The following is a 12,045-nucleotide window of genomic DNA, read 5'->3' as shown; positions in this document are numbered from 1 at the left end:
AAAAATCTGGGATCCGAAAAAATACAAATGGTTTACGAACACGCGAGAAGCACGAGTGATGACGAATGATGACGATAAATATTTTTTGGCTTCGATTTTTTGCTTCCAGTATCATTTCAGTTATTTAAATATTGAGTTCACTGACTGAACCTTGTCCACTTGATATTTAATATCACGTTTTATATTGTGTTTACTGTTATTGAATGCCGTTGAATGAATCATTTACTATTTCCATTTCGTATTAACGTTCGACAGTTCAAGTACAGCATTTGAGAAGATGATTTAGCTAGTTATAAATTATAGATATTCGGTATAGCGGAGAGATAGGCCAATGATGTTGAAACCAAGATGGAGTAAGTGCTGAACGCACGAAAAGCTTTTGGGAGTCTGGGTCATTCTTGCCCCCCTAAATATGAAATTTATCATTCCTGAAAACTATCGTTTTTGTGCTTTCGAGTAAGATTCAACAGATATAAAATTTGCTAAGCAAAAAAAACCCGCAAAAACTGCATAACTTTTCCTTGTCATAAATAAATAATAAACAATTCCTGATATTTCAACATACATTTTATTTATATTGGTAGGTTTCTTAAGTGGGCCCTACATATTTCAAATCTTCAGTTTACGTAGCAGGCAGCATCCAGTGATAATCGATGTATTTATCGACACCATTTATAAACATACAACCTTCTATACAGTCTATAACAGTAAATATGTCTTCGGATATATGATGTCTTGAATGAGTGGGCAACACTGATGACAATATAACTGCGTTGGGTTTCTTGCGCAAGATGCGTTGATCATCTCACGTATAATATTTTTCGTTTTACCGTGAGTGCATTCAGAAGACAAAGCTACTCTAATCCCAAAAAATCGCTTCGATAGTGGTTCCTCTTTTAAAGATTGCATCGAAATCAAGGTGTCGAGAGAAGATAAGATTACTTCACATCAACCCTGTTTTAAACTTGTGGAAATCGTGAGTTTTTAGGTCTTTTACTATTGACAGTACTAGATCACATACACTCGTTCAATGTTTCATTGCGTATCTTAAAATAAAGCATATTGGTACCTTAACTAACAGATAGTGATGTTTTAGACGGGTGAAGAAAGTAGTGTTTTCATTAGGTAATTTTGAAGTCAAACTTTTGATGTGGTGTTGATGCGCTGCCGATGAAATTTTAACCGACTACGATTTTTTATGATTCGACTCAGATATACTAAAGCGTTTGCTAAAAATAGGTACGCCAAGAAAAACCAGTGTGATTGCAATGTATAAACCCAGCGAGAGTATTGAAACGTCAAAACACCCGGAACATTGTGTAATGCAGCAAATGCAAATTTCTGCTTGTTCATGCTTGACTTACAAATGTCGTGTTGTCGAGAATTTTGTAGCTTCTCTATAAACAAACTTTTCGGCAGCGTGCATGTGCCGGATATACCAAGTGTAATATCTAAACAATATTTTTTTATAAATTTGAATGGGAAAGCCCTCTGCGAGTACCTTTATTATTGCTGCAGGGCATCAGCGAGGGCTGCACGGTATTTTTGGTACACTGTGAACTCCGTCCGGTTTTTTAAATTGAATGTAGCAACACTCGAATCACATGTCTTGAGTTTTTCCGTGTCATTACTTGGGGGTGGGAGCAGAACATTAGGAATTGTGTCACCGCTTTTCCAAAAATAAATAATGTAAGCCTGGTTTGGATTTTGGAATCCCTCTAAATTGAAGTCCCCCTCTATACAGTAGCGCAGCAAGCACGCAAATTCGTTCGTAATATGTAGATTTCACATTTTCAGCATTGTTAACTTCTTTGCGAATGTATTTGTTTTAAAGTAAATGAAGAGCAACATATTTACATTGCATGAGCAAACTTGCGGGCTGACTACGCCACTGAATGTAAATACTTGAATTCATTTAAGAAATAAAAGATGTTTTTCTTGTTTGCACAGGCTTATGCAAACGGAGGAGACCTTTGGGAGAACTCAAGAGCAGATCAGTGCAAGCCCGAGACCGAAGGTCGAGGGTTGCACCTGCTCGAGAGTTCTCACAAACGTCTCTGAGGTTTGCATAAGCCAGTGAAACACGAAAAACATCTTTTGTTTCTTTTATAAAATAACAATAATGCGAAAAAGACAAGCATTTTAATTTTTCCTTTAAAATGTATTCATGATCGATTTGCAAATTCTCTTTGACTAGTTGATTGTTTTAATTGATTTGATTGGTTGAGGTCAGATGTGTTTTGTACAGGATAATGCAAACACAGCTCTTGACCACTCACTGCACACGTTTCATTGTGTTTATTTTATAAATTATAATGCACGCGTGCTTAGATTGTTGTGTATTTACCCATGACTTTACTATCAAGAAGAATCCATTTAAAATTTATTTTCTACAATCCATTTTTTTACTGATCATCTGCAAATACTGAGGAGAGGTGTTCAAAGGTTTAAACCGCAAACAAGTACAAATACATCTGTCATCTTCATCTACGTCCTCCGCTACTAAAAGAAGTAAATAGCGTCAGTAAGATGCAGACAAACAAATATACATACTTGTTCTTGTTTATGTTTTTCTTTTCCATCGTCCGATTGAAATCTGTAGATCTCCTTATGGCCTCTCTTTTTGTGACAAAGCATTGCTTGCAGAATATTCGTTTGAGTTTCTGTATAAAATTAGGCTATAATGGCTTCATAAAGAGCTATAATTATCATAGGATTCATATATTATTATGAAAAAAAAATCTGGTGTCATTTTTGTGTTACATCATCGTATCGGTAATATGGGTTTTTTGACGTAATCCTGTTCAATGTACAGATGCTATCTTGAAAGTACATGTTGCCCAAAAATTTATGACGATTTATCAACAGTTATCAAATGAAAAGTTTTCCACAGACATCGTTTCTTCGGCAATACATAAAAGTTCTGTTTCAATTTCTATTGTTCTTCAATCCAATAGAACCGTGAACGATGCATATAATTGACAAAAACAATCATAATCTACTTCATTATTTTGACTTTCACGTAAACTATTATTGTAAACACCGTTTGAAGATGATAGCCATGTCTGTTGCCATGTACGAAAAGCTTCGACAATTTCAATAGATGCACTTTTTGTTTAATTGAGGATGCCCTTACGTCTTTTTATCTTTCAATACATGTACGGTAGTGTAGATCTCACTTCTGAAACGTATCCCTCTAATCACAACTTATAAAGTTACGAGTTTTTAACTGTAACTTAGCTCTCCTGTTAGAAATAGTCAATGTGCAGAAATATTTTAACGTCACGTGCAAAATACACTTGTCTATATGAAAGGAAAACTATATGTGCGCTTGCACTTCTATGTTTTTCGTTTCATTAATTGATGACGAGAAGGAATATGGTTCATACTAGACTGAAAAAGGTTTTATGTGTTAGTTCTTGTTCTTGGTGTTTGTTTGAATGTACGACAGCTTATCGCGAATCCCTATCGCGTGGTAGCGAATTTTCAGCCACTCGTAATAACAACTAAATCTGTTGTACCATTAACCGATAATCGACTATTCATATGCAATTAGGTATGCTCAAACACAACCCTTAAATCAAAAATTTATTATAAAGACATACAGCGTGGTATTTTTCTTACCTTTCTGATTTTAATATTTTTCTTGTGATATCACACGCTTTACATTTAAATACCATCGTCATACGAATCATGCAACTTTTTTAATGCCTTTATTAGTGCAATAAATGTATTTTTGAAAGGCTCATGCACGTTGATATGAACGAAAGGAAAACGAAACTTGGAGCTTTATATAAATATGCAATTTTATATAGGAGATCAGCACCGACACATAAGTCAAAGGTTTTCAAATTTACTTTTGACAAAATATGAAGATTCCCAGACGATAGCACTTTTAATCGTGATTAATTGATCAAGTGATCTATTTCATTTCTTACTTGTACAGCTTTCATCCTTTGTTTTTGCCTGGCGACGCTTGAATTGGAATAATTTGCATTTTGATTGAGGCACGTTTTTGAGATGCGCTAAATTTTTCCCTTTAATGACCTACTAATTTTACCATTAATTTGAACTAATAATGATGGATAATTTAAACGATGGAAAGGAAGCACTTTCCTTACTATAGTAACTCCTAGTGAAACAGCAATGGTTGCGTTTTTGCGTTGCGTTGGCCACCGGGCCCATGTAGTTGTTAAATCATTTAAATACAATAACGGAAGTGCGGGGCTGTCAAGACTATTTTCAAGGGCTCAATCGAGCGTATCTAGTTCCAGTACCACACCCACCTCGCGGTTAACTAACTCTGCCAGCAGGAGCGTTGAAATATTCTTTGTACGAAAGGTATTCTTGCTTTTTTCTCCCTAAAGTTTTCTGATTTGTGTGGAAATTCACTTGAGTATAGTATAAGTTTTCGAAGCTTTGCGAACTCTTTTGCGTCGTTGTAAAAGGACCGGGTAATTTATCTGGATATGATTTGTCGTTCGTGTGTGGAGTTTACTTTATACTAAAATATCTGTTTTTTCACCGGCAGTTCGATGATTCGTGCAACTTTTTCAAGTCTTTCAAACCTACTTTAAACCACTGACATATTTATGTTATATTATATTTACGTTTAGGTGAAACATAAACATTCAATTGCTGGCTGAAATTCTCGGGAAACATGCCTAAATCGGTAAGATTTTTATTCCTGTATATTTGATATAAAATTAAAATTTAAATATAATGCATCAAATTGATTAGATTAGCTTTTGCTGTTAACGAAGTCATATTTATAATGCATCCTCTGTTATTTGAACTAGAATAGCGAGTACTTTAATTGACTATCATTATTGTGTAATAAAAATAATCAATTTGATATGAAACAGGTAAATGTTCGCGTTACAACCATGGACGCTGAACTTGAGTTCGCCATCCAACCAAGCACAACAGGGAAACAACTATTTGACCAGGTTGATCATGAAATTCAAAGGCTTCAGTGAATTTGCTTTGCTTATCACGCCAATTTTATGGCGTAACCTTGAATAAGGCTGTTTGTCCTCGCCATTGTCGTGTTCTTACATTGGAAAGAAAAACTGAGTATTTCGTATTTCCAGGTAGTCAAGACTATTGGCTTAAGAGAAATTTGGTTCTTTGGCTTGCAGTACGTTGATACTAAAGGCCTAACCACCTGGTTGAAACTTAACAAAAAGGTACAACACTGCAATTATGTGTGATTTTTAATGTCATGATTGGTTCATTGAACTTTTATGTTGTGTGCAGTCCGCAGCCGTATCGAGTATACTTTAACAGGAATTACAACGTGAATAGCCAGACTATCCGTTTTCTTTATTTTGTTTTCGAATTGATATTTTCGTAGGAGAATCATTGAAGCGAAAGTTTTGAAAGTTGTTTGTTTAAATTTGTCATGCAGTTCTCACAGAATTGTTTTGAAATATGCACTTATATTTATTTCTAAGTCATCACATGTGTCTAAAGTAATTTAATGGTTAACGTTCCATTAGAGACTTTCCTGTCTTAATTTGTTACATTTACGTGATGAAATGTAATATATAAATTTAGTAAATGTGTTGGGGGAAGTTAAGGTAGCCTTGTTCAAATTCATGGCTCTTACGTAGGTCAAGTGATTTAGCAAATGCCAAACCAATGCTTCTAGCAAATGAGCAAACCATCAGTCTTATGCAACCTCAAATGAGCAAACCATCAGTCTTATGCAATGTCAAATGACAATATTTGTATTATTGTACAGTATGTACTTTTAACTTTTGCATTGTATTTCACAATATTAACTAGGTGCTATCCCAAGATGTCAAGAAGGAGACACCGTTTCAGTTCAAATTTCGATCTAAGTTTTTCCCAGAGGATGTGAGCGAGGAATTGATTCAAGAAGTAACCCAGGTATGTTTTATTGAAAAATTAAATGAAAAAGTTATCCAGGTGTGTGTTTTATTTGAAATTGATGATACAGCACTTTCTATTGAGTGATGTCAATTACTGGTTTGATTTTTTTAGCGGCTGTTTTTCCTGCAAGTCAAAGATGGTATTCTGTCCGATGAAATTTATTGCCCTCCTGAAACAGCTGTGTTGTTGGCATCGTATGCTGTAAGTATACCAAAGGAAGAATCAATTCAAAACATGCATAGCTAAGCTGTTTGCCAAAGAACTGAAGTTATTTAAAAAATTAACTCATAATACAATACAGCTACTGTGTTTACTTACAACACTTGCTGTTAGGAAATAAGAATCATTTCTAAAAATTATGTGCATGCAAATTAAGGGTAGGGGGTGGAATATAAAAATTTAGTATGGCAAAAACAAACATAAATGGATGCGTGCTTTGTTGACATGTTTGCTTTTTATATTCCTTACTGAATGGGAAATCATGATTACAACTAAAAATGTTTCATTTTATGTGAAACTAGTGATTATATAAAGTTTCCTTGTTCTTCATTTCTTATTTTATAAAGTTTTTAAAGGTATGTATTCATTTTTAATATGTGGTTTCTATATTTATAGTGCCAAGCTAAATATGGGGACCAAGTTGACACAGCATACAAGCCAGGATTTCTCTCTAGCGATCGTCTTCTGCCTCATCGGTATTCTCTCTTGTCATTTTTTTACATCTGAATCTATTGTTTAGCCCCAATTCATTGCAAGATTTACAATTTGTTTATAAGTAAGAAAGTTTTATTAAGTACTAACCAATTGGACCATATTTTTACAAAGCTTTTTCTAAATTCGTAATGAATTGTTTGTAGAGTCATCACGAGGTTGAGTGTCTAATATTTTTGATGTAGAAAAAGTGCTATATTACTAATGTGCTAACTTACATTTTGAAAGCCTGCTTTTCATTATTTTAAATTCCATTTGAAAAAAGACAAAGCTGTGTTTGGCAGTTTCTTTTTTTTCATATTGCTAATGTTGAAAACATGTTTTACAAATATGTTGATGCAAACTTTCAAAGAAAAGTTAAAGCAATTAAGCCACATTTATTTATTAAAAGTTACAAAAACCTAACATAAGGCTAAATATAAAGACAAGTACCGATTAAGAGTAGAAATTATCATCACTTTGTTCGTTAGTGTGTATGAGCAACATAAAATGTCAAGGGAGGAGTGGGAGGAAAGGATTGTGAAATGGTGGAAAGAGCATAAAGATGTAACAAAGTGAGTATTTGTCATTTTAAGTAAACATGTCCATACTTGCATGAAGCCAAATTTGCCTTATAGAGACATACATGCGAAGTGCTGCTCTTTAGATGATTTTCACAATGAAGTTTGCTTATGGCCATTAGTGGAAAGATTAGGACAAGTTGAATAGTTGTCTTCAAATGTTGACTTATGGTTATACTTATTTTAATTACATTAATGTACATACATTTGTACAAAGCATGTTGTTACACATGAGAAATGTTGCTTTTCTCTCCAGAGACGATGCTATGACTGAATACTTAAAGATTGCACAAGATCTTGAAATGTATGGAGTTAGTTATTTTGAAATTAAAAACAAAAAGGGAACAAGTCTTTGGTTGGGAGTGGATGCTCTTGGATTGAATGTGTATGAGAAGGAAGACAAGTATGTGATCTCTTGTAAGATTTTGTTTTGTTAAGTATTGTTTCTAGGAAACTGAGGATATTTATGTGAAATTTATTCTTTCTTTGTTTATTTATTAGGTTGACGCCAAAAATTGGATTTCCATGGAGTGACATAAGGAATATATCTTTCAATGATAAGAAATTTGTTATTAAACCAATTGATAAGAAAGCACCAGTAAGTGAATTACTCGATTTGTCTTAAAACAGCTGAAAAAAATGTGCATTTCTTTGTAAAAGCAAATGTTGGTTTTGGTTTACTTGAAACACAGTGGCTTTTTGCTTAAGCAGTATTTCACAAGCTAGCATAGTGACATATTAAACAAGTAGATTTTGTTTGCCTCTGTAACTTGGCTATGTCATTGCTCAAACTCTGGTTTTACATAGCCAGTTTTTACTGCAGCCTATTTTAATCTGTTCATCTTTGTTTTAATCTCAAATGCACTTTCTTTCAAAAACTTGTCCTAGAATTTAACAGGTGCTTTTTTTATTTTCATGGCATTTGCTTCATAGGATTTCATATTTTATGCCCCACGTCTTCGCACAAACAAACGTATTCTTGCGCTTTGCATGGGTAACCACGAACTTTACATGAGAAGACGTAAGCCAGATACAATTGAGGTCCAACAAATGAAGGCCCAAGCAAGGGAAGAAAAGCACAACAAACAAATGGAAAGGTACCATCTTTTGTTAAGGGGTTCTAGTTAATTGTTACAAGTGATTTTTTGTTGATTTCCCCATTCTTTCATACTTACATACTTACTGGAATATGTTAAAAGAAGGTACATGTTCCCTGACTTAAGTGCAATTTTGGTGTACTTTTATTTATTTGGACAAATAATTTGTTTAGGTGTGAATTTATCAGCTTTGCACAATTGCTATAATTTGCATTATTGCCATTATCCATAATCCAGGTTGTGTTATTTCATGCATAACTTGTTTTATTTTTATAGACAAAACATTTTGAAAGTAAAACAAGAGCGTGAAGCGGCAGAACTAGAAAAGAAGAAACTTGAAGAACGACTGGCTAAATTTGAAGAAGAAGCGAGATTGGCTCAAGAAGGTATTTTGTACCAAAATGATTCAGACTGTTAAAAAATTTAGGCCATTCAACTGTTTATTTCTGCGCCAACACCTTGCTGCTGAAATAACACCTTGAATAAGATGCACATTGCTATGGATTACCTTAGCTTCCAAGTCAGCTCTTGTTCAATAAACCCCAGCAATGCATTGTGGTAATTATAGGGTTGAGAAAGTTATAAAGAATTATTGACTTCTAACAGAACTTGCCAAGTCTGCTGCAGCAGCAGAGGAACTGGAAAGAAAACGTTTAGAAGCTGAGGAAGAAGCAAAGCGTCTTGAAGAAAAACGTAAAGAAGCCGAAGAAGAAAAGAATCGTATGGAGTTGTTACTTGAAAGTGAATCTCATGAGAAGGAGGAACTTGTGTGTATATTTATTAATATTTTAACATAAAATCATTAGCATGAATTAAATGCAATCTGTTTTTGTTTTCAGAAACATGAATATGTTAAGGCCACTGAAGAGGCTCAACGTGCTCAGGAGGAAGCCGACAAACAAGCTATGGCTGCCCAAAAATTACAGGAAGAAGTACTGAAGTTTTCAATGAAATTAAGAATGGCATTATATATGAATTATAAATCAGTGTAAAGTTTCTAGTTTTACCTGTCACTGTCAACCTTATCAATATAATTGAAGGTTTTGTGAAATAGCAAAAAAATAATACTATACAATGAACTTCATTGAATTAAATATTCTTCAGGGAAAATTGTGATAATGAAATTTTCTTTTTCTTTCTGCCTTTTAGCTTATGGAGACCAAGCAAAAAGAAGAGGAGAACCGTAAGAAGCTAGCTGAAGTTCCACATAATGTGTTGTCCCATACAGAGGCTGAAGGTGAAGCTGACAGTTGTGAGTTGGAAGCTACTTCTGAGGCTGAACAACAGACAGAGTTGAATCGTACAACTCAACTTTCCAAAAACACCAGTGTTGGTGAACAGCTTAAGGTATTTCAAGAAACTGATTTTTGCCAATTCTGTTAAGATTTTCATGCATAATATTGCATGTTGATTTCAGATGCTACAAAGTGAACTACAAGAGACCAAAGATGATACAAAGTTAACACGACTAGATGTGTTGCATGCGGAGAATGTTAGGGCAGGACGTGACAAGTATAGGACACTAAAACAGATCAGAATGGGAAACACAAAGCAACGTGTAGATGAGTTTGAAATGATGTGATTTAAGGTTTGTTGCTTGTTTATCAGGGTGTTGGTTTGTCATATAAATGAAAGAACTTTATGCATTTGGAAACATTTCTGCTGCAGTTTGTTTACATATAATTATTTGTTAACTGATTGTGTTTGTTTTCCACTTTTGCTATTTGTTGTGTTTTGAGTACTTGTTATCTGTTTCAACTAGATCCAATTTAAAGTTGTCTATTGATTCATGTTCCAATGTCTTAAAGATTTATTTGAAAATCACATGTGCTACTATGTATGAGGCTCTGATCTATGCTGCAGTTCCTACTTTCTTTGGCAGTGGTCTGCATTTTGTATTTGAGAGAGTCAGATGTGACTAAGAATAATGAACTCCACTCACATGTTGGTCATATATAATTAATTTATTCATTCAATGATAAGATGATGTCCTTGCATTTATATATGCATATTATTTTAATAGTAACTTCTTGGTACCATATCCCAGTTTGTAGGCCGATGTATATGGGTTATAATTTTTTCATTAAATAAAGAGGATTTTTGTGTATGTGTGAGGGTAGATTAATTTCAAATTAATTTACAAAGTTTTGTGTGTGTTAATCATTGAACTAAATATATAACTGGGTAATGCTACCCTCCAGTATAAGTACCTGTACTGGCATGAAGCCTTATAAAAGCACATTTACTAGGGAGACTTCAGCATTTCACCTCACTGTTGTAATGAACTTTTTTTGTTCTGTGAGTGGGGAAGGATTGGGACTAGTTGAATTTCCAGCTTCAAAGTTAGCCTTCCAGTCATATTCAGTTTATTGGAGTTCATATACATAAATAATGATGTAGACTATGCACATTGAACATATTAAAGCAAAGAAGTTCTTTTTTACTTTTGTAACCTGACGTGTCTGCTTGCATGGAAATGTTTGTAAGCCAATCGGGGGCAATGGCCATTTACGATGCTTTGCATTCCTTTCATAAAATGTCCTTTGTTTTATGCTGGGTAATTGAAGGCTGTTGATTTCTTGTCTGACTGATTCAGGTACTTTGATATATTTGACTGCACTTCTACAAATAGGACATAAGAGAGTACCATTTCTCCAATGGTAAAGTTGCTTTAAGCAAGGTTCACAGAAAATGTGCAGACAAGGACATTGATATGGTTGGTAGTAATAGTCCAGACACACTGCACATATTAAATCATCTCTCTTAATTGAATTCTCTTGTTGATTTTGTGTGAGTTCTGTTTTGGTTGTATCAAGCCCCGCAAGGGCTTCAAACCTGTTAAAATTTTTGGGAACTAGTTCTGAACTCTCTTTCTTAAGTGCATGCGGTGTGTGCAGTTCGCATTTACTTTCTATGTTGAAGTTCATTGACTTTTCCTTCCTTGCACGTGATCTATGTTTCCTTCTAGAAATAGAAGTGCTTGTTTCATTGAATACACCACTTAATCCATTGTTGGCAGATGAAACTTTGTTGTCCTCATATGATGATTCCTTAAGTTTATTAGTATGAGCTTCTTTAACTTTAATCGAAGTTGTATTGAATGGTACTTGGAAGTTATTCTCAAGATCATACACATGGATAAAGGAGTCTTTTGGAATATTGACTCTGTGTTTTAAAGGGTGTTGGAAATCTATTTCAACAGTTGCATCAACAGGTTCTTGCTATATGAGAAATTAGAGAAAAATTAAAAACATTATTATGAGTGCATTCTCATCGTTTTTTTCCGGGATGAATAAAGCATAACATAGAGACAAAAAAGCACCTATAACAAATGAGGGACTCTTGTTCAACGTAGATAGCGTAAATCATACTCATACTTTAAAAATTGTATCAGTGACTGAGAAATCCTTGCAATCAACTGAAATCACATCTACTTTGCAATCCTGAAGCCAAATCGCTGGAATGTGAAATTTCCCACACGCACATGAAATGCCTTGGATGAAATCGAACCCACCAACACGGGCAGTGCACTCCCACTTATGGCATTTTAGTCGTCCTTTCGTCCATGAAGATCTCTGGATCTCGTGGGTAATCCAATCGGGCAAAACGTCTTCATCCAGGAAAATACAATTTCCACAGCGTTTCGTCTTTCCCTCAAGACTGTGATTCGGTGTTTTTGATGTTATCAGTTGTGTTCTGCATAGACGACATTTAATACAGTAACTCTTTCGATTCAAATAATTTGATTGAGATCGTTCGCTTGCTTTCGCCGCCATTGC

At 34.4% G+C, this 12,045-nt stretch overlaps 2 protein-coding genes across 5 annotated transcripts; one reads left to right on the top strand and one right to left on the bottom strand.

The window, feature by feature from the left end:
• Positions 1–839: 839 nt before the first annotated feature.
• LOC124441352 (radixin-like) lies at positions 840–10,373 on the top strand. Of its 4 annotated transcripts, none has more exons than XM_046991802.1 (17): positions 840–976; positions 4,617–4,672; positions 4,866–4,949; positions 5,094–5,189; positions 5,791–5,895; positions 6,010–6,099; positions 6,514–6,593; positions 7,080–7,163; positions 7,426–7,572; positions 7,671–7,767; positions 8,103–8,266; positions 8,543–8,652; positions 8,873–9,033; positions 9,106–9,198; positions 9,416–9,613; positions 9,684–9,854; positions 10,029–10,373. In XM_046991802.1, exons 2-16 carry the CDS (start codon positions 4,661–4,663, stop codon positions 9,846–9,848), a joined length of 1,686 nt encoding a protein of 561 aa, XP_046847758.1. In that variant the 5' UTR covers positions 840–976; positions 4,617–4,660; the 3' UTR covers positions 9,849–9,854; positions 10,029–10,373. The 4 variants fall into 4 exon arrangements, with proteins under 4 accessions (XP_046847758.1, XP_046847756.1, XP_046847757.1 ...); XM_046991800.1 differs by lacking the exon at positions 840–976 and adding an exon at positions 4,276–4,341; XM_046991799.1 differs by lacking the exon at positions 840–976 and adding an exon at positions 4,328–4,454.
• Positions 10,212–12,042, bottom strand: LOC124441353. The gene is made up of 2 exons (XM_046991803.1): positions 11,644–12,042; positions 10,212–11,487 (listed from the first exon to the last, which is right to left on the bottom strand). The coding sequence occupies exons 1-2, from the start codon at positions 12,040–12,042 to the stop codon at positions 10,633–10,635; spliced, it is 1,254 nt and encodes a 417-aa protein (XP_046847759.1). The 3' UTR covers positions 10,212–10,632.
• Positions 12,043–12,045: the final 3 nt, after the last annotated feature.

Source organism: Xenia sp. Carnegie-2017, unplaced genomic scaffold, assembly GCF_021976095.1.
Source record: "Xenia sp. Carnegie-2017 unplaced genomic scaffold, XeniaSp_v1 HiC_scaffold_20, whole genome shotgun sequence".
Lineage (NCBI taxonomy): Eukaryota > Metazoa > Cnidaria > Anthozoa > Malacalcyonacea > Xeniidae > Xenia > Xenia sp. Carnegie-2017.
This window is presented reverse-complemented; position numbering and strand designations above follow the sequence as displayed.